Source organism: Salvia splendens, chromosome 18, assembly GCF_004379255.2.
Source record: "Salvia splendens isolate huo1 chromosome 18, SspV2, whole genome shotgun sequence".
Lineage (NCBI taxonomy): Eukaryota > Viridiplantae > Streptophyta > Magnoliopsida > Lamiales > Lamiaceae > Salvia > Salvia splendens.
The window spans coordinates 8,757,302-8,783,965 of NC_056049.1; the positions used below are offsets into that span (position 1 = coordinate 8,757,302).

The 26,664-nt window shown below is 36.0% G+C and overlaps 5 protein-coding genes and 1 long non-coding RNA gene across 8 annotated transcripts; 3 read left to right on the top strand and 3 right to left on the bottom strand.

The window, feature by feature from the left end:
• The first annotated feature begins 4,297 nt into the window (after positions 1 to 4,297).
• Positions 4,298 to 10,472, top strand: LOC121775842 (cyclin-dependent kinase C-1-like). The gene is made up of 12 exons (XM_042172917.1): positions 4,298 to 4,525; positions 5,746 to 5,827; positions 5,945 to 6,035; positions 6,118 to 6,147; positions 6,243 to 6,358; positions 6,450 to 6,522; positions 6,600 to 6,720; positions 6,818 to 6,935; positions 8,800 to 8,939; positions 9,034 to 9,091; positions 9,485 to 9,555; positions 9,694 to 10,472. Exons 1-12 carry the CDS (start codon positions 4,422 to 4,424, stop codon positions 10,211 to 10,213), a joined length of 1,524 nt encoding a protein of 507 aa, XP_042028851.1. The 5' UTR covers positions 4,298 to 4,421; the 3' UTR covers positions 10,214 to 10,472.
• A 599-nt stretch (positions 10,473 to 11,071) lies between these two features.
• On the bottom strand, positions 11,072 to 12,504 carry LOC121776389 (ras-related protein RABH1e-like). Its single transcript, XM_042173563.1, has 6 exons — positions 12,371 to 12,504; positions 12,156 to 12,226; positions 11,911 to 11,999; positions 11,717 to 11,828; positions 11,553 to 11,643; positions 11,072 to 11,465 (listed from the first exon to the last, which is right to left on the bottom strand). The coding sequence occupies exons 1-6, from the start codon at positions 12,485 to 12,487 to the stop codon at positions 11,322 to 11,324; spliced, it is 624 nt and encodes a 207-aa protein (XP_042029497.1). The 5' UTR covers positions 12,488 to 12,504; the 3' UTR covers positions 11,072 to 11,321.
• Positions 12,505 to 14,182: 1,678 nt separating this feature from the next.
• LOC121776400 lies at positions 14,183 to 15,337 on the bottom strand. The gene is made up of 5 exons (XR_006045285.1): positions 15,203 to 15,337; positions 14,948 to 15,116; positions 14,604 to 14,696; positions 14,395 to 14,517; positions 14,183 to 14,315 (listed from the first exon to the last, which is right to left on the bottom strand). It is a non-coding gene; the product is annotated as an uncharacterized LOC121776400 (long non-coding RNA).
• On the top strand, positions 14,372 to 17,238 carry LOC121776397 (BTB/POZ domain-containing protein DOT3-like). Of its 2 annotated transcripts, none has more exons than XM_042173573.1 (6): positions 14,372 to 14,508; positions 14,669 to 14,738; positions 14,972 to 15,870; positions 16,030 to 16,291; positions 16,366 to 16,494; positions 16,649 to 17,238. In XM_042173573.1, exons 1-6 carry the CDS (start codon positions 14,372 to 14,374, stop codon positions 17,024 to 17,026), a joined length of 1,875 nt encoding a protein of 624 aa, XP_042029507.1. In that variant the 3' UTR covers positions 17,027 to 17,238. The 2 variants fall into 2 exon arrangements, with proteins under 2 accessions (XP_042029507.1, XP_042029508.1); XM_042173574.1 differs by having other exon boundaries at positions 16,638 to 16,813.
• Positions 17,239 to 18,259: 1,021 nt separating this feature from the next.
• On the bottom strand, positions 18,260 to 19,219 carry LOC121776399. Its single transcript, XM_042173577.1, has 2 exons — positions 18,995 to 19,219; positions 18,260 to 18,923 (listed from the first exon to the last, which is right to left on the bottom strand). The coding sequence occupies exons 1-2, from the start codon at positions 19,115 to 19,117 to the stop codon at positions 18,507 to 18,509; spliced, it is 540 nt and encodes a 179-aa protein (XP_042029511.1). The 5' UTR covers positions 19,118 to 19,219; the 3' UTR covers positions 18,260 to 18,506.
• Positions 19,220 to 19,307: 88 nt separating this feature from the next.
• LOC121776398 (general transcription and DNA repair factor IIH subunit TFB2-like) lies at positions 19,308 to 24,860 on the top strand. 2 transcript variants are annotated; one of them, XM_042173575.1, is made up of 16 exons: positions 19,308 to 19,460; positions 19,733 to 20,012; positions 21,105 to 21,272; positions 21,628 to 21,696; positions 21,779 to 21,872; positions 22,305 to 22,405; positions 22,482 to 22,530; positions 22,602 to 22,661; positions 22,774 to 22,842; positions 23,085 to 23,168; positions 23,245 to 23,328; positions 23,507 to 23,592; positions 23,816 to 23,906; positions 24,200 to 24,280; positions 24,353 to 24,427; positions 24,503 to 24,860. In XM_042173575.1, the coding sequence occupies exons 2-16, from the start codon at positions 19,900 to 19,902 to the stop codon at positions 24,638 to 24,640; spliced, it is 1,362 nt and encodes a 453-aa protein (XP_042029509.1). In that variant the 5' UTR covers positions 19,308 to 19,460; positions 19,733 to 19,899; the 3' UTR covers positions 24,641 to 24,860. The 2 variants fall into 2 exon arrangements, with proteins under 2 accessions (XP_042029509.1, XP_042029510.1); XM_042173576.1 differs by having other exon boundaries at positions 19,350 to 19,467.
• Positions 24,861 to 26,664: the final 1,804 nt, after the last annotated feature.

A 26,664-nucleotide genomic window follows, 5' to 3' on the forward strand; every position in this document is an offset into this window, starting at 1 on the left:
GAACGATGGATTCAGACCTATGAGGAACTGCATTGTGCAGTCATCCTCCTGATACTTGTGCCATTTCAGAGCACTGTCACAACGATAGGTAGTGCAAGTGCACCAAGCAAGAGGCTGAGAGTGTTTAAACTCATCCCAAACAATTCTGAGATTTGTGAAGTAAGAATTCACATCTGAGTTACCTTGAGTGAGAAACATAAGCTGTTGTTTCAGCTGATAGGATCTGGCAGAGTCGATTTGAGAGAATCGATCACGAAGATATAACCAAAGCTCATGAGCATCTTCAATATACATTATACTCGAACAGATCTGAGGAGAAACCGAATTTTGCAGCCATGAAATCACCATGCTGTTGCATCTAATCCATGAAGGAGATAGGAGATCATCAATTGGTGGTCGTGGAAGCGATCCATTGATAAACGCAAGCTTGTTCTTAGCAATCAAGGCTGTGACGACGGATCTACTCCAATTGATGTAGTTAGAACCGATTAACAAGTGAGGAACAAGCTGGAGACTTGGATTATCACTAGCATGAAGATAGTAAGGACTTGTGTTATCTTCAACCGGAACAATTACATCACCACCGCGATTTCCTCGAATAGGACGAGCCATCGAGTGAAATGGGAGATAAGCGAAGCGGAATTATGGAATAACTGCTGATACCATGTAGAAATTGAGAAACCAAACACACATACTACGAGATTGAGCTACACACACAAAGCTCACTCGAGCAACATGAAGATATACCGACTGACATGAACATAAAATGATAAAACCATGAACATAGAATGATAAAACTATGAACATAGAATGATAGAACCAACAAGAGAAAAAAACAGAGAAATTTTATTTGAATATACTCAATCAATGATTACATTCGGTTACAACACGCTTTTATAGCTGATCAAACAAGAAGGGAAAGAAACTAGAAAGTGCCTGCTCATCCATAACTAATTATTTAACTAACTAACTGGAAAATATCTTCCAACAGTCACCAACGGCTTCCAACGGTAACTTGTTCTCGGCTTCTCACTTCGAGCTTTGTTTGATGTATTTCAACACAAGTATTGCAACTATTTTAAAACTATTTCTCCTGTGTACTTTTATGGATATAGTTTAATTGTTGGATGTTTTAGCTTTCTAACCATTGTTCTATGTTGATATATGATCTCTTTTATTCAACTTATATATCTACTTTGTGATGGTATAATAGGTTCCAGGTACATGTTGGTGGATGTTTGGTAAATATGGGTTGCCTGTTATTATCCAATTGTTTCTCGTGCTTTTTTTTGCAGTCACTTCACAATGGCTTTATATATATGAAGGTGACAATTGGGAGAGTTGTTATTGGAATGACATGATTGAAGCTCCACCTTCAACCTCACAAAAATTATAGAAATATAGGAGCGCGTGATGCTGACGAAGGAAGGAGGGGAAAGATTAGATTATCAATTCGGAAGAAAAATTATAAAGATGGAAGAGTTCAGAATTGAAAAATGGATTTAGAGAAGAGGAGGCACCCCTCTTTTGTAAACTTTGGAGTTTTTGTATACATTTTTTGGTGATTTTATCTTGAATTTGTATTTTTATAATTAATTCATATATTTAGTATTTATTTATTAGTTTAATTCTACCAGCTCAGTGCATTTTTATTCAGTTAACTTTTTTATTATATATCTTCAAATAAAATATTTATATGGTAAATTAATTGAAAATCTATATATACATATAAGTTTGGAAGAAATAACAATGTTATTGGAGTTTTTATAAAATTGTTTCATAAATTTTGTTTTTTAATGCATAATATGAATTTTTTGTTTTTATTTTTCCATATTAGTTATGACATTGTAACAAATGATAGATATAAAGTGATTTTTAGAAATTGTCACCTACGAATATCAAATTAATCACTAAATAATTATTGCAAACAAGTAAAAATCGTGTCAAGTACATTACCACTTTGAAGTTTTTAATGCTATTTATTACTATATTGAATTCACATTTTTTATAATAATTCTTGCGCATCTTTTAGCATGTAAAAGGTGTGTTTAACGTGTTTCGTGTAATGAAAAGTTTTTAATAGCTAACATAAATTTTGAAGTGTTTTTTTATTCTTATGATAATTAGAGTAAGGGAATGTGTAACATCAAAATTCATGATCAAATATAACTGAAAATTGATAAGTCTCATTAATCTCATAATTATAATTAACAAAATAACTATGAATTATACAGCTAAAACATACCATAAGCTTGAAATAATTAATAACAAATTATAAAAATTTGGAGACCACTGATTCACAATACATGAATGGTGACTTTTAAAACATCATTTGATTAAGCTCTAAGAAGAAAAAAATGAATCCACTTACATCACCTATAACAAAAGATTCTAATTATAAAAGCTACAAAATTATTCTCGCCCCAAATAAACCCTAAAAAAGACTGAGGTGCCCTATCAGAATTGCCATAAAAATTGGCTGATGGCGAATGAGAAACATAAACAAAAATCTTTGCATCACAGACATAACTCACCTTCCCTTCCAATTTCTACTCTTATCGTATCGAAAAAATACCGGAAATACCGAATTTGCGGTATACCGCAAGTTGCGGTACGATATTATACCTTACCGATAGATTTCGGTACGGTAAAGGTATAGATTTTCCTATACCACGGTATACCACACTATACCGCATTTACGATATTTGCCAAAAATTCGATATATATGTTGTATTTAAAATTAATATAAAAATAGTTAATGTGTTAAAAATCACTAACCCACTTTCATATTTTAGCTCAGCCGCCCCAAACCCAAAACACACTAACGTTGAGATGCAAATCATGTTCACTGTATAGATTTGATTGTGGTGTAGTTTTAATCTTTTGGACATTATTTAAATAGGTGAAATTTTATTTTAAATATTTGGCTATAATAGAATTTTTTTGGTATAAAAAACAGGTATAACGGTATTCCATACCTTATTTTGGTATACCGTACACGGTATGTCATACCTTATTTCGGTATAACGTAAAAGTACGGTATACCGCAATACAGTATGGTATACCACATAGACGGTATGGTAATGGTATCGAAAATAATCATACCGAATAATGCGGTATACCGAAAAATTCGGTAAGGTATAGGTATGACATTTTCTCATACCGCAATTTGCGGTACGGTATGCGGTATGACATTCTCGATGTGATATACTTTACCGTGCCACCCCTAACTCCACTAACATAGTAGAGATCCGACCTTTAAAGTATATGCCTGTGCACAAGCTCATGAGATTATAGTAGAATTGACATTAAAAATAAAATTATACCTACATAACTATTGTTCAAAATTTGGTTAACTTATTATGTCATAAATCACCCAAGTGCATAAATTGCTAAATTAGAAAAATGTATATTAGAAAAATAATTTGTATCATTATAATTTTAAATTTCATTAAATTATCATTATACTATAATATAATAGAGGTGACTTACTATTAAGTGCACCTTTCGGTATATAAATTCATGAGATTATAGAAAAATTACATTAACAACCAACCCATGCAGATAATCAAACTTATGAGTAAATACTTTTTTGTTTAATTTGTTATTGTAAAATATTTTTATCTCTTAATATTATTTAACATTGGAATATTATATTTTTTGATTAATTGTTTCATAGTTATTAGAGTACGTTTTTATTTACAATTTCGTATAATGATATTGTTTTTAATTTCATTTAATTAATTTACAATAAAAAATCAATATTTCAAAATCTTTTATTATGTGGATCGCATTGGTGTGATACTAGTTCAATAATAACAGTTCAGAGTGACAAGTTTGGCCAATTTCTAAAATTGTGAGCTTTTAGAAATGAAAAGTGAGTACGTTGAAGCGAGGATAATTTGCACGGGTATAATCTAATTATGCCATACCCGTGCATAGTGTGAGCTTTCGTGTATAAATTATTATTAGCATGAATGCCTTTATAACTATTTAAAAATTATGCCATAACTTTTGTTTCGACTTTTTATGCATTAAGTGAAAAGTTTTTTTCCTCATCTTAATTATGAATTGAATGTACATATATTATTATCACATATTGGGTATATCAATAATGTATAAAGTATAAATTGTGATAGTTTCTTTTATGATTCCAAATTAATGTCATTTTAGATCATTAATTATAGTATGATAGAGGGAATAATAAAATTATTATTATATAGTATATGCAGCGATAAAATGCAAATTCTAACTATTGTATAAATTTCAAATTATAATCTGAAACGTCTGACAAAATAATAGCAATAAAAAATATCAATCTGCGTAGACTCTCTTATATAGTGAACGCCGGCGCCGTGGCAATTGCCGTTACCCCAATTCTCATAGCCGACTTTTCGACCTCAACTTCGGCGGTCGAGATTATGGCGGCTACTAATCAGCTCAATGTGGACTACCGGCCGTCGTGGGGGTCTCGGAGCGTCGAGTGTTTCGAAAAACTCGAGCAAATTGGGGAAGGGACTTACGGGTGAGCCCAAAGTTTCCCCCTTTTTCCGTAAATTTTCCGTTTTATTGAATTAATTCGATTTTGAAAGCGGCGGTTATTAATTTCTCTGTTTTTAATTTCAAATATGCGTGATTTTTGTATAGGGTTGGTGTGAATTTGTTTAGGCATTCAATTGCTTCTTATTTGTATCTCCTTAATATCAGGGTGTTCTAAATTTGTGCTGGAGAGAGTTCTATTGAATTTTGCTATTCCTCTATTAGCTGCTCCAGTTGCATTTTTTTTTGCTTTCTAGGTTGGAAATTGGTAGTTTATCACTATTCCTTGTTTTGTGCTGCTGCTCAAACAAATATTTCTGATGTGATTCATGTGAAGGAGATATTTCTCCCCCACAGCCCATAATGATAGGGCATTCTCAATGGTATTAGGGTCATTTAGAAAAAAAATGTTTGTCTTAGACTCTTCGATCTTGTACCCCCTTGGTTAACGTGCTTCCATGCATAAATCTTTGGCAGAGAGTAAATCTGCCTCGTAGAGCTTCTATTTAAAAGATTAAGTTGTTAGAATAGGTAGTCATCCAATACCTTAATGTCTTGATGATGTCGATTGTTGTTTTTGTTGTAATTGTACTTATGATAAGTTGAACTGAATTGGATTTTCCTACGCATTTTGAAGCAAGGTTGTTAAACTCCTACTTTTAGATAAGTGAACCTCATACTTGAAGTGAATTTCATACATTTAATACAACTATGAAGTGATCTATGATTCTACGAAGAATGTTATTACGAATGCTTTTGTTTGTATGATATAAAAAATGGCATTTTGCAAGTGTATTTGTATGCCTCATAATTTAATTTTTTTTCGTCTATTTATTGTGCGGAGAATGATACCATGGTTTAGATATCATTAAGATGGAGTTATGGCTCTTATCCTGCTCTTTCTACTTACATTTTAAAAATGTATACACACATACATACACGTACATGGAAGCCTTGTTTCTTCAATATTTTGTAATCGTAACATTACATGTGCAGGAGCACATAGAGCAAAATTGTGAATGGAACATAACAATTAGTTAATAGTTTAATGTTATTGTACCTAAAATAGGCTGGAGCATTGTAAATTGTACTTTGCTCTAGTAATGGGATAATCTTTTTTAATATAGTAGTAGTACTCAGATAAACTCAAATGTTCTCTTCTAATTTGTTTGTTTGTGTATGTTCTGTTTCTTTTTCCTCCCTCAGTCAGGTATATATGGCCAAAGAAAAGAGAACTGGAGAGATTGTCGCGTTGAAAAAGATACGAATGGATAATGAAAAAGAGGGGGTATAGCTCTTCTCCGCAGTCATTGCCTATCTTAAAAAATATTTTGAACTTGACATTGGAAACGCCAATAGCTGTTTCTTTCATCAAATATTTTACATTATTTTCCCATTACTGCAGTTTCCCATCACTGCGATCCGAGAAATAAAAATTCTAAAGAAGCTACAGCATGAAAATGTTATTCACTTGAAAGAGATAGTGACATCTCCTGGTACTTTTTTCTTGACAATTACTTTTAACTTCACCTGATATGCCAATCCTCATTTTGAACTCATTCTGGTTGCTTTATATAGGTCGGGAGACCAGCGAACAAGTACAGCCAGGTAATAACCTAAGTCTCTGCTCTGTGTTGATGGGAGCTCCTTGCTCTCCTGCTATTGATATTGAACTCCAATATGACACCTTTTTATAACTGCAGATGCAGAGAACAATAAGTACAAAGGAAGCATTTATATGGTGTTTGAATACATGGATCACGACTTAACTGGCCTGGCTGATCGTCCTGGACTAAGATTTACTGTTCCACAAATAAAAGTACTGCAAGCTGTCTTGAGACTTTTATTATTAGCCCTTCCATGTTCAACGAATTTCAGCCAGTGGAGAATTTACTTATATTGTTTTGTAGTGTTACATGAAGCAACTACTCACAGGTCTTCATTACTGCCATGTTAATCAAGTTCTTCACAGGGACATAAAAGGTTTGAATGTGTGTTATGGGTAATACTGAAAATTAAAATTGTGTGACTGGTCAATATTTGATCGTACCTCACTGCAGGCTCCAATCTTCTTATTGATAATGAGGGAAACCTGAAGCTTGCAGATTTTGGACTTGCACGTTCGTTTTCTAATGACATTAATGCTAATCTTACAAATCGTGTTATTACATTGTGGTACAGGTATATCCTTTCTTCCTTGTCAAGCATAAGTCCATTTTTGTTCTGTTAGTAGTGATGACTCTGATTTTACCTCGGTTTTTTTGCTGTTAATATGTAGACCTCCAGAGTTACTTCTTGGAGCTACAAAGTATGGTCCAGCTGTTGACATGTGGTCTGTAGGCTGTATCTTTGCTGAGCTATTGTATGGAAAACCGATCTTACCGGGAAAGAATGAGGTTAGGATTATCTATGGACGTTGTGGCAAAGTATCTTATACTTATTTTACTCTCCTTGATCTTGAAAATGCTTTGTGTGGATTGTTTGTATATGACCTTGCACAGTTGCAGCATACGATATAATGTTAGAAGAAAGGCGATTCTCACAAACTGTTTGATACAAGTACTCAACGAATTACTCCAGTAACCAGTTAGTGTAGATGGAAAAGAAAAGTATAAGTTATAACATTGTTATTTCTCTACCTCCTTTAGAAGAACATATATAGAACTTATATATCCCTGTGTAAGCATCTCCTTTCCAAGTTATTTGGAAACACTGTTCACTTTTCCTGAGGATGTTGAGAAATAGGAGTAGAAACATGGAAAATGTAGAACAGTAAAATATAGATATAAGCGGAAAAGTAAATAGACATAGTACCGAAAGTAGTAGTGTATTTGGTGTATCTTATTACTCAACAAAATGTAGAACAGTAAAATATAGATATAAGCGGAAAAGTAAATAGACATAGTACCGAAAGTAGTAGTGTATTTGGTGTATCTTATTACTCAACACAACCCACATATATATAGTACAAGAGACTAAGCTAGGCTATGTCACATCACCGATGTGGGACAAAATACTAATATTCTTAACTCCCCCTCAAGCTGGAACCTCTATATTGTCCAGCTTGGTACAAAGTTCTCAAAAATGTTTTTCCTCAAACATCGGCAGCAATAGTAGTAGCCGAAACTATAGGGTAGTAGTAGTTGCAGTTGTTGCATAAGTAGAGCTGCAAGGCAGAGTAGTAGTAGTTGTAGCAGAGTAGCAGCTATAGGGCAATAGTTGCAACTGTAGCAGAAGTAGCAGATGCAGGGCATTGACAGTTGCAGCATAGTAGCAACTGTAGAGCAGAAGTAGTAGATGCAGCGTAGTAGTGACGGTTGTAGCAGAGTAGCAACTGTAGCAGGAGGACAACTGTAGGAGTAGAATAATAACTGCTGACAAGAGCGCGGGTAGATAAAAAGCAAGTAAGAGCGTAGACAGATAATAGCGCAGAGCAACGGAGCAGGAGTAGAACAGCATGCAAATAATAGCGCAGAATGCAGCAACGTAAAACCCTAGTTTGGGCAGAGTAGCGGAGTAGAGCATAGCAGAACTGTAATTTCGGAAAGAGTGGTATAGCAGAACCATAATAGTGCAGAATGCAGCAACGTCAGAAACCCTAGTTTGGGCAGAGAAGAGCAGTTGTGCAATATAGTAGTGGCAGGAACCCAAATTTGGGCAGAGTAGAGCAGCATCACCGCAAACCCCAAAACATAATTTCGGGTAGAGTAGAGTAGTGACGGAAGAGCAGAGTGGGAATGGTAGAGCGGGCAACGGCAGAAACCCTAATTTAGTTCTTTTTTTTGTTTTGGAAACCCTAATTTTCTAGAGACGGATTCGAATCCACTTTGATACTATGTAGAACAGTAAAATATAGATATAAGCGGAAAAGTAAATAGACATAGTAGAGAAAGTAGTAGTCTATTTGGTGTGTCTTATTCTCAACACATGCCACATATATATAGTACAAGAGACTAAGCTAGGCTATGTCACTTCACCGATGTGGGACAGAATACTAATATTCTTAACAGAAAAGAAAATGTGAAGGGGAGTGATTTCGATGTCATGTTAGTTTCAGAAGCAATTCATGGTAATCAGGGGTATCTTTGAGACATTGTCAAAATTGAACCTGCTCATATTGATTTTTCTGTATAGAATAGAATTGAGTTAAACTTGAGCATGACTTATGGACTTCTTTGGTGTTGTTCATCATAGTTTTACTGATTGGTTTACAGGTGTTTTGTGAACTTAGTATCATCTTTGTATTCACTCCTATTGCAGCCCGAACAGTTGAATAAAATATTTGAGCTTTGTGGAACCCCTGATGAGTTGATATGGCCTGGTGTTTCGAAGATTCCTTGGTATAACAAATTTAAGCCCACTCGTCCGATGAAAAAGCGAATCCGGGAGCTCTTTAGACTGTTGAGTACTGAAGCCAAGTTTTGTTAATATGTGGTGTTATTTGAAGTACTCTATTATTGTGTAGGGTTTACTGAGCGATCATTTGCTATGCAGTTTTGACCGACATGCTTTGGACTTGCTGGAGAAAATGCTAGTTCTTGATCCTGCTCAGGTATCTTCTGCATCTAGTAAAGTTTGTTTCTTCTGCTACAAATTATTCATTATGTGGTGGAGTTGAGGGGTTGGAAGCACAACCAAAAGTAATATAATTATATGACGAAAAAGTGAATCGAAATAAGGAGGTCCTCAGAAATCAGAATTGAGAAATTCTGCCCAAGCAATCTTTTGCTCAACTTATTACGTACTCCCTCCGTCCCACTTAAGATGTCCACATTCTTGAGTGGTACGGGATTTTAGGAGTAGTTATTAGGCAAGTAAATAGAGAGAAAATAGTAGTTGAATAGATGTAATCTGGTTGCCATAGTTTTTGAGTGACTACTATTTTTTCCTGAAAACTCATTTATCCATAGTCTCATTTTATTCTCTGTCTCTTTATATCTCTCAGAGAATCTCAGCAAAGGATGCTTTAGATGCTGAATATTTCTGGACTGATCCCTTACCTTGTGACCCAAAAAGGTATGCTCGATAAAACTTTCTTGACATTACATTTGGATTAAGATGTTTGATTTGAGGATGAATTTGAAATGATTCCTTGGTCCATATAACCAAAATTATCCCAAAGTGGGTCATAAATAGTTAATCTTAACTGTGCAGTTTGCCAAAATATGAATCATCACACGAATTCCAAACAAAGAAGAAGAGACAGCAACAACGACAGAATGATGAGACTGCAAAACGGCAGAAGGTGCAGCATCCACAACAACATGCTCGCTTGCCCCCTATCCAACAATCTGGACAGTCCCATCCACAGCACTGGAACGGCTCCGGTCATCAGATGAACAACAACTCTCAGATGCCAATGAATGGTGCGCCTAGTCATCAACAATATGTAAAGCCACGCGGCCCACCAGCAGGTCCCAGCAGATACCCTCCAGGCGGGGCTGGCGGTGGTGGTGGTTACTACCAAGATCGTGGAGGATACAGTAGTGCCCCATTCCCCTCACAGGGGCGAGGACCCCCACCGTATCCTGGAAACACAGCTCCCTCAAACGGCCCCCGAGGGACAGCTGGTGGATATGGGGCTCCTCCTAACTCCTCACAAAGCGGTCAATATGGCGGAAGGGGTCAGAATCCCATGGGTGGCAGCAGGAACCAGCAGTATGGCTGGCAGTAATAGTTAAGACAAGTAAGTAGCCGTTACTTCATACACGCGTGATTTCATTTACCGACGATGTGGAGGACCTGGTGCCTCCATTGGATACAGTTTTGCAAATTGTTACTAGGCTTTGTATATCTAGTGATTCTTCTTGATTAATTGGTATAGATTGCCTCAAGAATGAGTGGGGTGATTGTTATATGTTGTTGGGATCTGTTATCTGTAACTAGAGATGGATTTTTGAATTTCTATATGTAATAGATCAATTTTAAATTAATAATTTTGTTAGATTAAGAACAGCTTTACATAGTTTCTGTGGGCAAAGCATATGTTTAGCTCTCTTACACCATCATGCATTGTCTGAAGCCCGATGGAGTATGAGATTTGCTATCCATAGGAGAGTAACGTCTCGCCACTGTTGCTTGTTGCTCTAGTTCCCCAAGAATTGATCTTCGCTCTCTTCGAGCCATCCAAATTCGAACCACATGAGAACTTCAGATGGTTCTGAACAATGATGTAGACGTCACTGTATTTGGACTCTCTTTGTTCTTCATGGAAGAACGCCTGATGAGACTTCTCGTGAATATTGTCCGCATTCTCTTCAGTTGGCCTGAGTTTCTGCACATTGTTGATGATACCGTCATATTTGGCAACATCCATTTGGGCCAGCCCTCAATGCACGCAAAGATTGTCCCAGTCGTGCTCTCATGCCCCGCTGGATTTGTTCGTGCTGTACATGTCAGCAATTCTCTCCCAGAACTTCTTCACCTGACCGGACCCGACAACTGGTTCCTTGGAAATGACGCCTAGCAACCACCTTCATCCCCTCAACCGAGTACTTCTTCGTTCCCTTTGCCTTTGCCCCTCGCTTGTGAACAAGATCTGACACCCGGAGAGAGGCCCTGTGGTGGGCTGGTGGCTAAACTCAAATCTTTTGTATAATTCGATTTGGAGTAAATTAACAATAACACATATGTCAAAATCTTGTTATGTTTCATCAGTGTAAGCCAATCTGTTTTCCAAAAAACCTGCACAACTCTGTTTCCTCAATGAGAATTACCCTACACAACAAACATTCAAGACTTTCCAATGCATTTAGACTTATACATTTTCAGCTTCACCCATCCTAGCATGCGCACCCTCCGCCTTGCTGCTCATTTTGGCCCCCGTTTGCAGTCGCCTTCAAGTTCACGTCCACCATATCATCGTGCTTCGCGGACGAGAGCGCCTCCATCCCGGGCAGCGCTGCAGCTATCTTCCGGAATAGTGGCTGCCAACACAACAAATTCATTCAAGGCATATATATATATATATATTCAATTATGTTATACTAGACCATGATACGAGCTCTACGCACCTTTATATTGAAACCAGCTTTAGCACTAGTTTCTACGAACATGACTCCGGATTCATGAGCCTTGATATTGCCTTCTTCAATCGAAACTTGCCTAGGAAAGAGGCAATATAGATTTTATTTTTGTCTCTTTTTCAAAAATGTGATTTAACATGTTGGTGTCCTACCGTTTTTCGACAAGATCAGTTTTATTTCCGACAAGAACGATGATCACATCACCACCACGTTCTGTTCTTACTTCCTCAATCCACTTTGAAGTGTTCAAAAATGACTGTCTGTCTGCATATATATATAAGTTATTTTTTAATAATCAATCAAGAAACACACTACTATTATGCAAAGTAAACCAAGAATTGCCTACTAGCAACGTCGTAGGCAATCACAGCTACCGAAGAATCCCTAATGTAGCTCGGAATTAGACTTCTAAATCGTTCTTGTCCAGCAGTATCCCTATAATTCATACGTCGTGTTTTAGTAATTTCATATGACATCGCGTTTTAGTATTTTTATCGTAAAATAAGAGTCATATTTTAGAATAAAATCAATTGTTTTGTAGGAGTATAACATTTTATTTCAATTCAAACAAAACATGCATAACGGGGTTACCAAAGCTGCAGGCGAATTGTTCGATCTTCATGGTACATTGTTTTGGACAAGAAATCTATACCAATTGTTGCCTACATGCATATATACAAAAATCACATCAAAAAACAATTTACAAATAAAAAAACATACAAATTTAATTATGTCTCCATTGTTAGTGCATGATTTATAAAATTTTGACATTACATATCAAATGAATGCGGAATTTGTGTGTATACCTGATAGGTTGTATCGAATTTATCGTACATGAAACGAGTGATGATGCTGGTTTTTCCGACTGACTGATCGCCCAAAAACACGAGCTTGTATTTTGCTAATGGTGACACCACCGCCATTCTGTCCCTCTCTACAATATGACGATGAATACGAGATCTGGATCAAGATGGAGAAATTTAAGGAGAGATAACGTAGAATGGGTGGATGAATGGTCTGATTTTTGTGAAGGGAAATCTTAATCTACAAATGCTCTTTTTTGTAAGTAGCATTTCATTTTCAATTTCAATATTGTTATTCATGACACAAGGTTGTGGCTATTGATGTTTACTGAATTATGTTATTTATATTTTTTTCGTATCGAATTAATGCATTATATCATCTAGAAAAAAGATCAATATTCCAACACTCAATATTGATTACTACCACGATCATAATCAATATTGACTTACCATTCAAATTCAGATTACCATAATCTGAAAGTTAATTTATTTCTCATGTTTAAGATATCATATCTTAATTCATTAAGCTTGATGATTGATAGCTTAATATGACTAATTTGGACAAAAATATTTTTTTGGTTTACAATATTATACTATGTGAGTGCACATCTACTAACAATGTTATACTTCTATGAGTAAAAATGGAGGAGATGAATACTTGGCTATAGAGAATATTAAGGAACACAACAAAACCACTGAAAATACTATTACGGCTTAATTTGTTTATTTTCTATTATTGATTAATTTTTTATGTTGTACTTCATTAATATGTGCATAATAAATGTTACAATTTTTATTTTAAAATTTAAATATAAAGGAATTTATGTAATTTATATAATATTTTTAATTTATTAAAATTAATTATAAATCTTATAGTATAATTAAGAATATGTGAAATAAAAACTTTATTAGATTGGATTAGAATTTCTATAGAAGTAAAAACTATATTCCCTATGGTACACCCACCCAAAGTGACATCTTTTCCTTTAAAAATATTTCCATAAAGTGGCATATTTCCAAAAAAGGAAAAAGCTATACTTTATTCTCTCTCCACTTGATATAGTACTAAACAACATTTTGCATATAATTTATTGTAAAAAAAAAAAATACCATATCGCTTTAAGGTGATAGAGATAGTATTGGGCTGGGATTGCACAAATGGAAGAAAGAGAATAAATACTTTATTTAGAAATTATTAAAAGAAACTCATGCATAAGATGCTCAAGGTAGTCTTAAGCACTGATATGTTATTAGGTCTATCACAACATCACTCAAACCATGGCTTATCATCGCGTTTCCTAAATTTGGCTCCAAAATATAGACTTTTTTTTGTAGTGTATGCATTCTTTGGTTATAAGTGGTCAAAAATTGTGAGCATCCCATTTCCTACAAACTGAAAGATGAGGATACAAATCACTATAGTTAGTAGGAAAACTTTTCCCTATGATCCCCATTAAATGTCCTATAATTCCTTATTTGGACAATCCAATAAATGTCTCATTTCACTTTTTTACTCTTGATAAATGGACTTCAAATTACATTAACTTATTCTACTCGCAATTATTATAAAACTAATATACTAAAAGTGAGGTCCAAATTCCACTACCTTCTTCCACCCACGTATCTTTAGAAAGTCAAATAATTTCTTAAAACTCTAATAGGTCAAATATGAGACATTTAATAGGACTAAATGGAGTAATACTATATCCACTAAGCCACCCAAATATGAATGAGACTCGTCACAACTCAGAAGCAACATTCCTTGTGTCCATACAAACACATTTTGGTCCCTTTTAGTCCAAAATCTAAGTGACACTGAATCTTATGATGCTGTTCGAGAAATCCCACCTCAACAACCTCCTTTAATGGCACAACTTCCTTCATCCACAAACTTCCTTCTCACACATTAACTCTCTCCTTGCCCCACTCCTTCAACTTACTCACCCCCCTGTCGATAAAATACGATAAGAATCATCATTAGGGTGCAGCAACGGCCGAAAGAAGATGGAAATTTCTATGGAACAGACCCTAGCAACCAACTCGGATGGTATCACCTCAGAAGAGGATCGACGGGTAATAGTTCCCTCAAAATTCATTGCAGCAGAAGCAGACTGCGGTTTTGAGAAGAAAGAACATTCATGGTAACCTCTCTGTGATCCCATTATTCTTATCAGACTCAGAAACCGCATGAATATAATTGTGATTAGATCTATTCCCAACCGTTTTAGACTCTTACACATATTGCTGCTCATCATGTTTCATCCACGGCTCTAACTCAGCCACGTGGTTCTACTTGCGCAGGCTTGCCATGTCTCAGATTCCAACAGATCTGTCAATTCAAGTTCAAGAAATCACCTTCTACGTTCACAAGGTACTTTACACAGACAACATATTTGCAACTAGACAAGTAGATAATAGAAAAAAAACACCATGCTTCAAAGGTTTTTTTAAAAAATAACAAAACTCCAAAACCACTCAAGCTAATATGGTAATTGCAAGTAATGAAAGCAAAAAATCACGAAGATGTCACCAAAGAATAGAATTGCAATGGCAATAAACATTTTCTTGATTCAATGTTACCTCATCAATATCTTCCTGAAACAGTATCCACTGATCTCCAAGTGCGGCTACTTCAGCCGAATAGAGCTCCGGCCACAGATTTCAGATGCATGCTGCGATGTCAAGCTTGATAACTTTCCTGGTGGTGCTGAAACATTTGAAATCATATTGAAATTCTGCTACGGCCTCCCTATAAGTTTGAATGTAAGTAACGTAGCAGCCCTAAGATGTGCATCAGAGTTTCTTGAAATGACAGAGGCACTGGAAGATGGGAACCTGATCTCCAAGACCGAAGCTTTCTTTACATTTGTAGTCCTCTCTTCATGGGGAGATTCCATCGCTGTCCTTAAATCATGTGAAACACTGTCCCCATGGACGGAGAACCTTCAAATTGTCCGAAGATGCTGCGACACAATAGTTTGGAAGATTACCGGAGAAACTTCAACAGTAGGTGGTCTAGTAAATGGGGAAAAGTGGTGGTTCAATGATGTGAGCACTCTACGCATAGACTACTTCACGAGGATCATAACAGGACTCAAGGCAAAAGGGCTGAAACCTGAGATTATAGGTTCATGTATCATCCGATACAAGGAGTACTGGTTGCCAAGCACAGAGCTTGAGAGAGAAACAGCTGGGAGCACTAACAATGGAAGACGCGAGATACAATGGAAAATCATAAGTGGAAGAAAGCAGGAAGAGGACATTGGACCAACAAAGGAGCAGCGGTTGATGGTGGAGAGCCTAGTAAGCTTACTGCCTCCGGAGAAAGAAGCAGTCCCTTGTAAGTTCCTTCTAAAGATGCTAAAGATGGCATTACTCTACTCGGCATCCCCAGCAATAATTTCAGAGCTTGAAAAACGAGCTGGTTTGGTGTTAGAAGGTGCAGATGTGAATGATCTTCTAATACCTAGTTATGCAGCAGGTGATCAAGGGAAGCTGGTAGAGTAAGTCACTGCCTGCTCCAATTCTCATTAAATTTTCAAATATAACAGGCTAAATGCAATCTTTTACCAAGCATTGGTAGCAACTGAGCCTAGTTAACAGGTTAATTATGATTTATCTTTTGACATCTTGGCTCTTTCCTAATTATCGGGTTGCTACAGCTCCACTGAAGAGAAAACTATGCACAACACAGAGATTGTGCAAAGGATTTTGGAATATTTTTTGATGTATGAACAGCAGCAGCTGCAACAACAGCTTTCTGGACCGTTGGCCATAAGCAAACTTCTAGACAGCTACCTAGCAGAAATTGCAAGAGATCCTAAGCTTCCAGTTACCAAGTTTCTGTTTTTAGCTCAGTCCTTGCCGGAAAATGCTCGGACAAGTGATGACGGCCTCTACAGAGCCATTGACACCTATCTCAAGGTTATCTATGATACAATTACTTCGCATGTTAAGACTCTCATCAAATAAACTGAGAATCAGTATTTTGTTTACAGACTCACCCATCACTACCAGATCACGAACGAAGGAGACTATGCAAAGTCATGAATTGTGGGAAGCTTTCATTAGATGCATGTGCACATGCAGCACAAAATGATAGGCTGCCACTGAGAACCATGATTGAGGTAAATTTACATAAGTTACCTCAGCTACAAACACTTTTGATAAGTGCTAAAGCTCATCCATCAGATATAGCAAACAAAACCAAATTGAAGTCTACTATACATGCATTTGCACATCAATATTTGTATGTATGACGCATAAAAAGATGGCACCCAGGTCTTATTCGCAGAGCAAATGAAAATAAGAGCGGCTATACAAGGAAGTGGTCAGACAGAAACTGCTGATAAATCGGATCTGGAGAGTAATGCATCAGCAACAAACAAAGAAGTCAACACCCTCAAAATAGAACTTGAGAAAGTGAAATTGCAAATGACTGAACTGCAAAGTGATCACTCAGAGTTACAAAAACAATACAAAAAGCAGAAACCCAAACAAAGGAACTCATCAGCTTGGAAAGTTGGGTGGCGGAAAATCAGAAAGTCTGCCCTATTCAGTTTGAAAGCAGAGGAGGAAGAAACTGATGAGAGACAAAACAGACCAAGCCAAAGTCGCAGAAGTGGCTTACTCCGCAGGCGCAGGCAATCAGTATCATGAATTCATTAAATATATTTCCCAAAACCTCCAGAACACTCAGTATTAGAAATGGCAATGCATTTATAGCCAACTGGGTTTAGTTAGGTTCACTAATCACTAGAAAAAGTCAAAGCTTGTAATTGTATCCCATGAGTTGTAATATACTATTATTAAGTCTTAAACAGTAAGGCAAGATACTTTTAGTATTTCATGTTCTACTCAAATATAAGTAATCTCCGATGGCTACCTCTCCAAATATGTTTTATCCATAGCATGCATCAGGTCATAGATTGCTATCCAAGGCAGAGCTACACGAATTCAGATTCAGCAAGTTCCTAATTGTGTTGTGTCTAGAGGAGAGTTAAAGAGTCGAACTAAGGACCCAACATGACCCTAAGACTACATCTAAGTCTATCCTGGCTCAGTAAACCACGCCCACATAATACTGATGCTTGTTCCTCATATATTCAACACATTTCATCATAGGTTAACATGTTCACAATAGCAAATTTCACCTTAACATGTTCACAACAACACATTTCATTAAACATTAGTTGCTTGATGTTTAAACCCAAGCACATCACACAACTACTTCAAACCTACTGGCCTGTAACATAAAGTGTGCATTCCAAGTTCATTTACACTTTAACTGAAGACGTGCAGGAATAAAACAGTGTTGAATAACTGAATAAAACAGACGTGCGGGAATTAAACAAGGTCTCTAGCATCTAGTGCCTTATATAATTTGCATGAGTTCGCATGAGTTTCTTAATAGATCTTCAGAAGGGCAGATTCAGAAACCAAACTTCCAAGTTAAGCTACTTCATAACTTCCATAGACACTTACTGTACATTTTCTTCACATTTGATGAATACTAAAAATCAGAGACAATGTAACAATGGAAGTCCAAAAGTTGATACATTTCTTATACCTCATTTTTACCACTATTTAGTTTCAATAATCTGGATCAGCAGTCTTCCAGATTTTACAAGTGCCAGTAGTGTTGCTTGTAGTATGAACGAACAATGTATGTGCAACTTAAATTCGAGACACGGAAAACTGTGTAATTATCTGTTTTTGTCTAATTTAAGTTAGAATTGCATCTGGTAAAGGTCTTGAATGGAATATGTTTGACTAAACTTTCAAATGGTGGAAAATGACATAGAACAGCCATCACTTGAATTTTGAAGATCAATGTTCTAGCTTATTGCAGGTAAATCAAAAAAATTTAACATCAAAACATTCTAGTACGAATTATCACGAAAACATTAAACTTATTTCATGAACACTATTACATACCAAAACAGAATCCAGGAGTTCATATTCCTAAGAAATTGAAGGAAACAAAAGGGGAAATTCAACCAGCGCAATTTAAAAACCCCATACAGAAATTCTGACAAATAATAGAAGAAACCGGAACCCCTATGCTACATTGTGCCAAAGACTAGTAGCATCCTATATTTCTCCTTATACTAAAACCTTCGAGAACAAATAAAACACATTACCTCCTCCCAAAAGAGGTCATGCTGCTCCATGGAAACTTCACCTGAGCTCCATCGGCCGCCTTCTGATCGGCGCCCTTCCCACGACGCCCAAACGTCTGCCCCTCCGGCGTCTTATACCTCCGATTATCCCGCGCAGAGTCGAGCCAGTGCGACTTCTTCACAGCTTCCGGATCTTCGACAATGCTCGATTTCGACTGCTTCGTCTTCCTCTTCCTGTCCTCCTCGACAACCGGAATTGGGAAAAGTTCCGGATTGATCGACAGCGGGCTCCGGAGCGTGACGTAAGCCTTCTTGTAATCAGGCCTCGCGATCACTATCCCTCCGTATTTCTTCTTCTTCCCATCCATATTAAGCGTCTGCACTTTCTCCACCTCGAATCCGTACAACGACTCCAGGACCCTCTTAATCTCGATCTGCGAGAAATTGATAGAAACATCAGTTAGAGAAACGAATTTTCCCATTGTTTAGAGTTGGAATTAGATACCTTAGAAGCTGAGGGGATTGTCTTCAGCGCAATTTCAGTAATGTTGGTAAAAGATGAGGGCATGAGAAGTTTGATTGGAAGATTCGCGAAGTTCACAACTCTTCTCCCCAGTCGGCTTCCCATTTTTTTCAGCGGAGACGTTTTTCAGCAGAGAAGCTTTAGGTCTTTTCAGCAATGGCGGATTTCTGCTTCGGTGAAATGAAGTGAGAGTGGAAGGGTTTATGCTGGGTTTTTTTTATGTTACTACATGTGATTGGGCCGTTTAAACGCTTTTAAAAAACGCATTTTGCTTACCCGTTTATACTTGAAATTAAATCGAGCGAAAGAAAAAAAACCGTATTATACACCTCTGTCTCTGCAACTCCACCACCTCCTAATCTGCCTCGCCGCCATCTCCGCCTCCGGCCACCGACGATTCTACTCCGACTATTTTCCCTCTGTCTGCTGTATTCTCTAATTTCACAAGGTATCAGGTGCTTTATCAATCTATTGTACAAATTCATGAATTGTTTTCTTTCACCAACCAACAATTCTTACTTATCAGTAGAGGTTGAGCTTTTTTGACTGGTGTTATAAATGCGAAATTAATTTCCATAAAAGTGTTTTTTGATAAACAATGTCATGTTTGAATGGTAAACAGCTTGCTCTCAATTAGGTTTATTTTGATGAATCTCTTATCGAAATAGACTGTTATGCACCAGTATATAAAGGTTGAGTGGTTTTGTGGTCATTGTTCAGCTTTTGATTAAAAAATACATCAATTGGACATAGACTGTGATTCCGGAAGACAGTCATTGTTGGATTGAATTTGAAGAAGTAGAGAAATCGTTGCAAGCAATTCCTCTTTGCCATCAACATCTACAGATATATAAGCTCAAGTAGGAGAATTACATTGGTCGGACAAGATGCCGCAAGTGAGGATTGTGGCTAGGAATTTTATGGATATGGTGGCATCCTTGCCTCCGGTGAAACTTGACAAGCTGTATGAAAACTCATTCATATGCGAAGCCATCTTGAGGTTATATTCTTACACACTATATCTTCTTAATATGTTCGATTTCATATTTGCTAAATCTTCAAATGTTGTTGTTTTTTAAGATCCATACGAACTAGAATTGTTGGTGCTATCCAAATATGTTTGATAGATGACCATAGTGAAGTTGATACTAATGCTATTAATGGAGAATAGAGGGGTGGAGAGAGGATGCAAATCTAACCTTTTCTGAAAACTTTTCAATCCCCTGCAAACTCTACTAGCCTTCAAAAAGAATCGAGGTTGTTTTCTGATTTTAAATCTTGTTTGAACATCTCTAACCATTGAAGTTTCAAAGACTATTTCCAATGTGACATGTCTACCACCTTTGGTCTAAAGCCTTGTTGTTGTTCCATGAGATCCCAAATTGGTTTGTATACATTGGTTGTGTCACGTGCATGCCCAACTTGCACGACTTTTTCCTGGGATTATTTGTGACTGCTTTGGTTGATTGAGTCTTTTATGTTTGAGCTCATTGATTAACATTTTCAGTCTTTTAATTCTCCTTCTAAGTAATAATGCCAACTGATTTAAAATTTTCATTTTCCATGAGTTTTTCTTCTATAAAGATTTTTTAGTAAAGGTCAATTTTGGTCCTAAACATATGACCAAAATACGAATTTGGCCCAAAACATTCACTTCTTAAACGGGTCCATAACAAATGAAAATGTTGCCAAAGTAGTCCTTTTTTTGACGATTTCGTCACAAAACTAATGGTCAGTGCTAATTGCACAGCGCTATGACCGATAGTTTTTTGACGGAACCGTAAAAAAGGACCACTCCGACAAGGATTTCATTTGTTATGGACATGTCTCTCAAAAAGTGAATGTTTTGGACCAAATTCGTATTTTGGTCATATGTTTGGGACAAAAATTGACCTTTACTCAAGATTTTTTAGTGCCAACAATAGAGGTTTTTTTTATAAGATTTGTTATTATTGTGGCTGTGTTGCAACATTGTGCAGCAGCAGATTTTGATGTGATTAGCTGTATTCATTCTGTTATTAACTATTTCTTAAGTTATCATGGTTTAGCAGATTTTACTATTGATATTGATTTTTTCTACTCTTCAACTCAGATCTTTGCCTCCACTAGCAAAAAAGTATGTGCTGCAGCTTCTGTATATAGAGGGACCAGTATCAGCAAAGTGGCTGGAGGAATGGGTTCTTGCTGACGGTGCCTCGAAGCATAAAGTAGCTATAGACAGGCTGATTCAGCTGAGAGTCCTGACTGAAACTGTTGAACGGTAATATAGATACGTTCTCATTGTTATTTTCAATTTTATTACTTCACTAGTTAGTTCTAGAAGTGCCTTGGCTTCAGATCAAATGTACTCCCTCTGTCCATTAAAAATGAAACATTTTCCTTTTTGGATTATCCCATTAAAAATAAAACATTTTCTAAAATGGAAACAACTCTTATCTCTACTTTTTCACCTCTCTTACTTCACTCTCTCTTCATTAACTCACAAAACAACACTGCATAAAATCCCATGACGATTCCCACATGTTTCATATTTAATGGGACGGAGGGAGTATTTAACTTTGCTTCGATCATCCTCGAGCATTATTTGGATTTCCCTTTTTCCGGTCCTGTGGCAGGAAGAAAGAAGCTACTTACCTATTTAATCCGCCATTTCAGCGGAATCTCCAGAAGCACATACTGCGTGGGTAAGCTTTTAAGTTTTAAACGAACTGTCTTTGTTTTATGCTTATATAAATTCTGAACATGGTAGACTCTTTGGATCCACAGTGGAGTTTCACCTAGGGAACCGATGCCGTCAAACGTCACAGTGAGGCTTCCTAGTACGGAGGAATTAGATGCCTATGCTGTCGAACAGTGGGAGGTGTGGGTTTTTGCTTATGTCTTGACAGTTGTCTCTGTTGTCATGCACTAATGCTCAGTGGATTATGTGGCAACTTACTGCTAAATTATCGTAACTTCATAGATGGCATTTATTCTTGTTAATTACTCCCTCCGTCCCAAGGAAGATGACTCCTACCTTGGGCGGCACGGGATTTTATTGTGATTGTGTGGAGAGAATAAAGTAAGAGAGAGGAAGATGAAGGTATTTCTATATTTAGTAATGAGTCATCTTGGTTGGGACAAAGCATAAAGGAAAGTGGGTCATCTTCAATAGGATGGAGGAAGTACTATTTTATATGTTACTTGAAACCTTTGTTGAATGCATTGCATGGGGTCCATTTAGAAGATTTTTCCATTCTATGTCAATCTGTTGACCACTCATCTTACGACTAACAATTTTGTGGAAAACTAGTTGTTTTTGCTGCACCTAATAAACTCCACCGAAGTGGAAAGGTCGATGAACATAAGCTCCTCGATGATGAAAGTCTTCCAGCATGGTCTTCTCAGTCAAAAGTACCCAATACTCACGTTTTTCATTAGTCTTCATATTTTGCATCATATTATATGAAACATTAGTATTGGCTTTCAGAGATGATAAGGAACCTTCAAGATTGACGGAGAGTGGCTTCCAGTTTCTGGTACGAGCTAAATAGCGTTAACTTATGTGGGGTTACTTGGTGAAGCTATAATTGACAAATGCATGTAACAGCTGATGGACACAAATGCACAACTTTGGTACATAATTAGAGAATATATAACTAACTGTGAGGTATGTGGGTTATATTCTCTTTATTTAATTTTGGACCTGCATAATTCACCAACTTTTGATACAATTCCTGTAGTTCCTATATAAATTGTTTGGATGTTATCAACTTCTGCAGGAACAAGGTGTGGATACAGCTGACCTTATATCATTTCTGTTGGAGCTCAGCTTTCATGTTATGGGAAAGGTAATAGGTTGAGATGGTTTATGCTGTTATTCGTAATTATACTAGTGCTACAAACATGTCTAGTTCTTCAAACGAAACCTATATATGTCATATAGTAGTTTACTTTTATCATTTTTAAAAAATTCAAGGATTCTCTAGGGTATTTCTTCGAGGGAAATCAGTTGATCGTCCAATTCCCTACATGGAAAGTAAATGCTACAGAGATGCTGCACGTTCTGAATAAATGTTTTTGTTTTTTGTAGGCATATAACCTAAACACGTTGTCAGATATACAGAGGACCATAGTAAAGGATCTTGTTGATTTGGGATTGGTAAAGCTCCAGCAGGTTGTACCTTCAGCTTATTTTGTTGTTTTTGTCGGAATTTTGCTCCCACTGACCTTCCGTAATTCTGCTGGTTCAGGGCAGGAAGGAGAGTTGGTTTATTCCTACTAAACTAGCTACCAATCTCTCCATTAGCCTAGCGGATACGGCAACCAGAAAACAGGTGTGTTTCTGAGAATTTGCTGTTTGATACAATTGACCGTCTTTTAATTCAGAAGATATCATATTCTGATTTTTTATTCTTATATTTTTCATAAAGTGATACAGATCAAAATCTTACTTTACAGTGCTGAAGTTGCTGTAACATTTTCCTTCCCCTTGTTCTTTTTAAATTTTATCAGGGCTTTGTTGTTGTGGAAACGAACTTTCGGCTATACGCATATTCAACATCTAAATTGCATTGTGAGATCTTGCGCTTGTTTGCAAGGTGTGCCATCCTCTTATCCTTCTTTCATATTAGTAAAGCTTACCATCAGGTCAAGTTTTCTTTTTGCAAATAATTTGCTTTAGTGCTGCCGTCTTCACCTTGATTTTATGAAAAGTGAATTCCATTTCTTTATTTTTATATTGTCTCGTATATATTGTTTGAATGCAAAAATGCTGGTGTTTTACACTTTCAATTTATCTTAGTCTTGCGCTGTAATTTACAGGATCGAATACCAGCTACCTAACCTTATTGTTGGCGCTATCAACAAAGAGAGCTTGTATAAAGCATTTCTAAATGGCATTACAGCGGAGCAGGTAAGTATCACCTTCTAATATGCTATTTAGCCATCTTGCTATTTAAAATTCAAGCTCCCGTATCGTTTATCTCTTATATTATCATGTTTAGGTAAGTGGTAGATATATCTTGCTTGCTCATGTTGTCATTCGAAATGATTCACAGAAAGGGTCGAATCCCAGAAATTCTTTTGATAATATTATATACCAATACTATTGGATAGATGATAGGCCATGTATCCTTCATAAAATATAATTACTGAAGAAACTCAAGCAGATCATATTGGTAATTAGTCATTTACTTGTGAATGCAGATAGTGTCGTTTCTTCAGCAGAATGCTCATCCTCGAGTTGCGGAGAAGATACCTACTGTGCCCGAAAACGTCACCGATCAGGTATTTGATTTTCTTTGTATCATTTTCAGCTATATTATTTATGAATTTTTTTAACTTTATTTTGCGAAACAGATTAGGTTGTGGGAAGCAGATTTGAATAGAGTGGAGATGACTCCTGCGCATCTTTATGATGAATTCCCATCAAGGGTATGTCGTAGTAGCTTTTTTGCACAAACACAAACATGAACACGCATTCTCATACTCATTGCCTTCATCTTCCAGGATGTCTTCGAAGCCGCCTGCGACTTTGCACGAGAATACGGGGGCTTACTGTGGGAGAACTCGAAGAAGATGCGGCTCGTTGTCAAGGGAGAAATCTTCACGCAGATGAAAGAATTCCTGCGCCGGCAGAAGCAATAGGTTACTCTGTTGAAACTTCAACAACTGGAAAATTTCTTCATCCCAAAATCCAAGGAAGCTGGGGATCATCTTGCATTTCTATATCTTTTCAGAAAACAGTTTCACATCAATTTTAACGCTAAATTTAGTTGTAAGAAGTCAAGGAACACCAAAAATATAACACAATTGTGAAAAAAAATATCCATATTTTAAATGATTATAACTATCTCAATTCAAATTATTTTTTACACAACTTATATCAAATTAAAGATAATTTTTAAGGATTCTAATGAGTTCTCACTTGCATATATTCTGATGTCAAAATTTGATTTTTTTTTAAAAAAAATTTTGGATTTTTGAAGAAACAGCTCAATGTCAATGTAGCTATCATAATATAGCTACTTTGCCTTTAATTCTAAAAAAAAAAAAAAAATGTAGCTATCATAATATGTCAATATAATACATATATAATGTCAATACTAAATTGTGTTGACATATTCAATGAATCATATTAATATGTTTAATACACAATATTGACATTTTGATCTACAATCCTAATTTTGATAATTTTCTTATCTTTTTAAATTTAAATAAAACAAAATTACACATGACAATTTATAGACCACTAGATTTCTACAAATCTTATGGTTTTAAATTAGTTGTAGTTAGCAATTAAAGATTGAGTTAGCAATTGCTAACTACAACTAATTTAAGACCATATGATTTTAGAAATCTAGTGGTCTAAAATTTGTCATGTGTAATTTTCATTTTTATTAATTAAATCGAAAAAGATAAAAAAAATTACAAAATTAAGGTTTTTGATGAAAATGTCAATATAGTGTTTTGAAAATATCAACACAATGCTTTGAGAATATCAATACATTGTTTATGTCAACACATTGCTTTAAAAATAACATTCTACATGTATTATATTGACATATTTCATATACTATGTTGACATTTGTAGCTGTATGAAAAAATTGAAAAATTTCAAAAAAAATTCAAATTTTGATATCGGAACATATGCAAGTGATTTCGTTAGAATCCTTATGAAATTATCTTTATTTTGATATATGTTGTGCGAAAAAATAATTTAAATCTAAAAAGTTATATGCGTTTTAAAGTTATGTGATATTTTTTGTCGATCGTATTAACATTTCGGGGCTGATAATCTAGGTCCTTGATTTGAATATCTAAAGACTATTATTTAATTGTAGTTAACAATTAAGTATTGAGTTAATAATATATATATATATAGGGGAGCACTATGATGACACTATAATTAAAATGACAACCTAACACCACTATAAGGTCATCCACAATAGGAATAGCCCAGCAATAGCCCAACCATAGCCTAGCCACTGCCACATCATCAGCACTAAAAATCCTCTTGCCACATCATCAAAACAAGCAAATAGCCCAGCAATAGCCCAGCCATAGCCTAGCCACATAATATCCACATCACTATTAACAAATATATACAAAATGAAATAATTAACAATCACACAATATATGAAATTTAATTTACGAGACATATACGGGAAAAATTTAATAATACTATTAGAATTTTAAAAAGTACAATAATTTAAAAAAATACATTAATTTTAAAAAAATACAATAATAAAAAAATACAATAATAAGATAGAGAGAGTACTCGTTAAAACAAGTGGTGCGAATGAAAATGACGAGCAAAGCGCGTATATATAGTGTTTCGGAAAAAAAAAAATTAAAAATTCGCGCTAGGCGGTGCGCTAGGCGATCCGGACGCTGCAATAGCGCCTAGCGCCGCGGAACCGCCGAGCGCTAGGCGGTTTTTTTTCGCGAAATCCGCTAGGCGGCTGCAATAGATCGCCTAGCCTAGCGCCGGCGCTCGGCTAGGCGGTGCGCTAGGCGCTATTGTGGATGTTCTAAACCATCCGATCTCTTAAGTGGATGGACGAGATTGAATTGTAGAAATAGAGTCTGGATTGCTTGTTAACATAATATTGCTTGTATGGTTATTTTAGTCATTTTGCCAACAAAGAAACGGATACAGGATTTGAAAA

What these genes read in the sequence shown, in the direction of transcription:
- LOC121775842 (XM_042172917.1), top strand. Translation starts at nt 4,422, where the DNA reads ATGGCGGCTACTAATCAGCTCAATGTGGACTACCGGCCGTCGTGGGGG. An exon ending in TCTTCACAGGGACATAAAAG is followed by an intron (nt 6,523 to 6,599) that starts GTTTGAATGTGT and finishes ACCTCACTGCAG; the next exon opens with GCTCCAATCTTCTTATTGAT. An exon ending in ATCCGGGAGCTCTTTAGACT is followed by an intron (nt 8,940 to 9,033) that starts GTTGAGTACTGA and finishes TTTGCTATGCAG; the next exon opens with TTTTGACCGACATGCTTTGG.
- LOC121776389 (XM_042173563.1), bottom strand. Translation starts at nt 12,487, where the DNA reads ATGGCGGTGGTGTCACCATTAGCAAAATACAAGCTCGTGTTTTTGGGC. An exon ending in GATTGCCTACGACGTTGCTA is followed by an intron (nt 11,829 to 11,910) that starts GTAGGCAATTCT and finishes ATATATATGCAG; the next exon opens with ACAGACAGTCATTTTTGAAC. An exon ending in AAGCTGGTTTCAATATAAAG is followed by an intron (nt 11,466 to 11,552) that starts GTGCGTAGAGCT and finishes TTGTGTTGGCAG; the next exon opens with CCACTATTCCGGAAGATAGC.
- LOC121776397 (XM_042173573.1), top strand. Translation starts at nt 14,372, where the DNA reads ATGGAAATTTCTATGGAACAGACCCTAGCAACCAACTCGGATGGTATC. An exon ending in GAGAAGAAAGAACATTCATG is followed by an intron (nt 14,509 to 14,668) that starts GTAACCTCTCTG and finishes CTACTTGCGCAG; the next exon opens with GCTTGCCATGTCTCAGATTC. An exon ending in GATCAAGGGAAGCTGGTAGA is followed by an intron (nt 15,871 to 16,029) that starts GTAAGTCACTGC and finishes GGGTTGCTACAG; the next exon opens with CTCCACTGAAGAGAAAACTA.
- LOC121776399 (XM_042173577.1), bottom strand. Translation starts at nt 19,117, where the DNA reads ATGGGAAGCCGACTGGGGAGAAGAGTTGTGAACTTCGCGAATCTTCCA. An exon ending in CAATCCCCTCAGCTTCTAAG is followed by an intron (nt 18,924 to 18,994) that starts GTATCTAATTCC and finishes AATTTCTCGCAG; the next exon opens with ATCGAGATTAAGAGGGTCCT.
- LOC121776398 (XM_042173575.1), top strand. Translation starts at nt 19,900, where the DNA reads ATGCCGCAAGTGAGGATTGTGGCTAGGAATTTTATGGATATGGTGGCA. An exon ending in CTGACTGAAACTGTTGAACG is followed by an intron (nt 21,273 to 21,627) that starts GTAATATAGATA and finishes GTCCTGTGGCAG; the next exon opens with GAAGAAAGAAGCTACTTACC. An exon ending in ATGGCATTACAGCGGAGCAG is followed by an intron (nt 23,907 to 24,199) that starts GTAAGTATCACC and finishes TTGTGAATGCAG; the next exon opens with ATAGTGTCGTTTCTTCAGCA.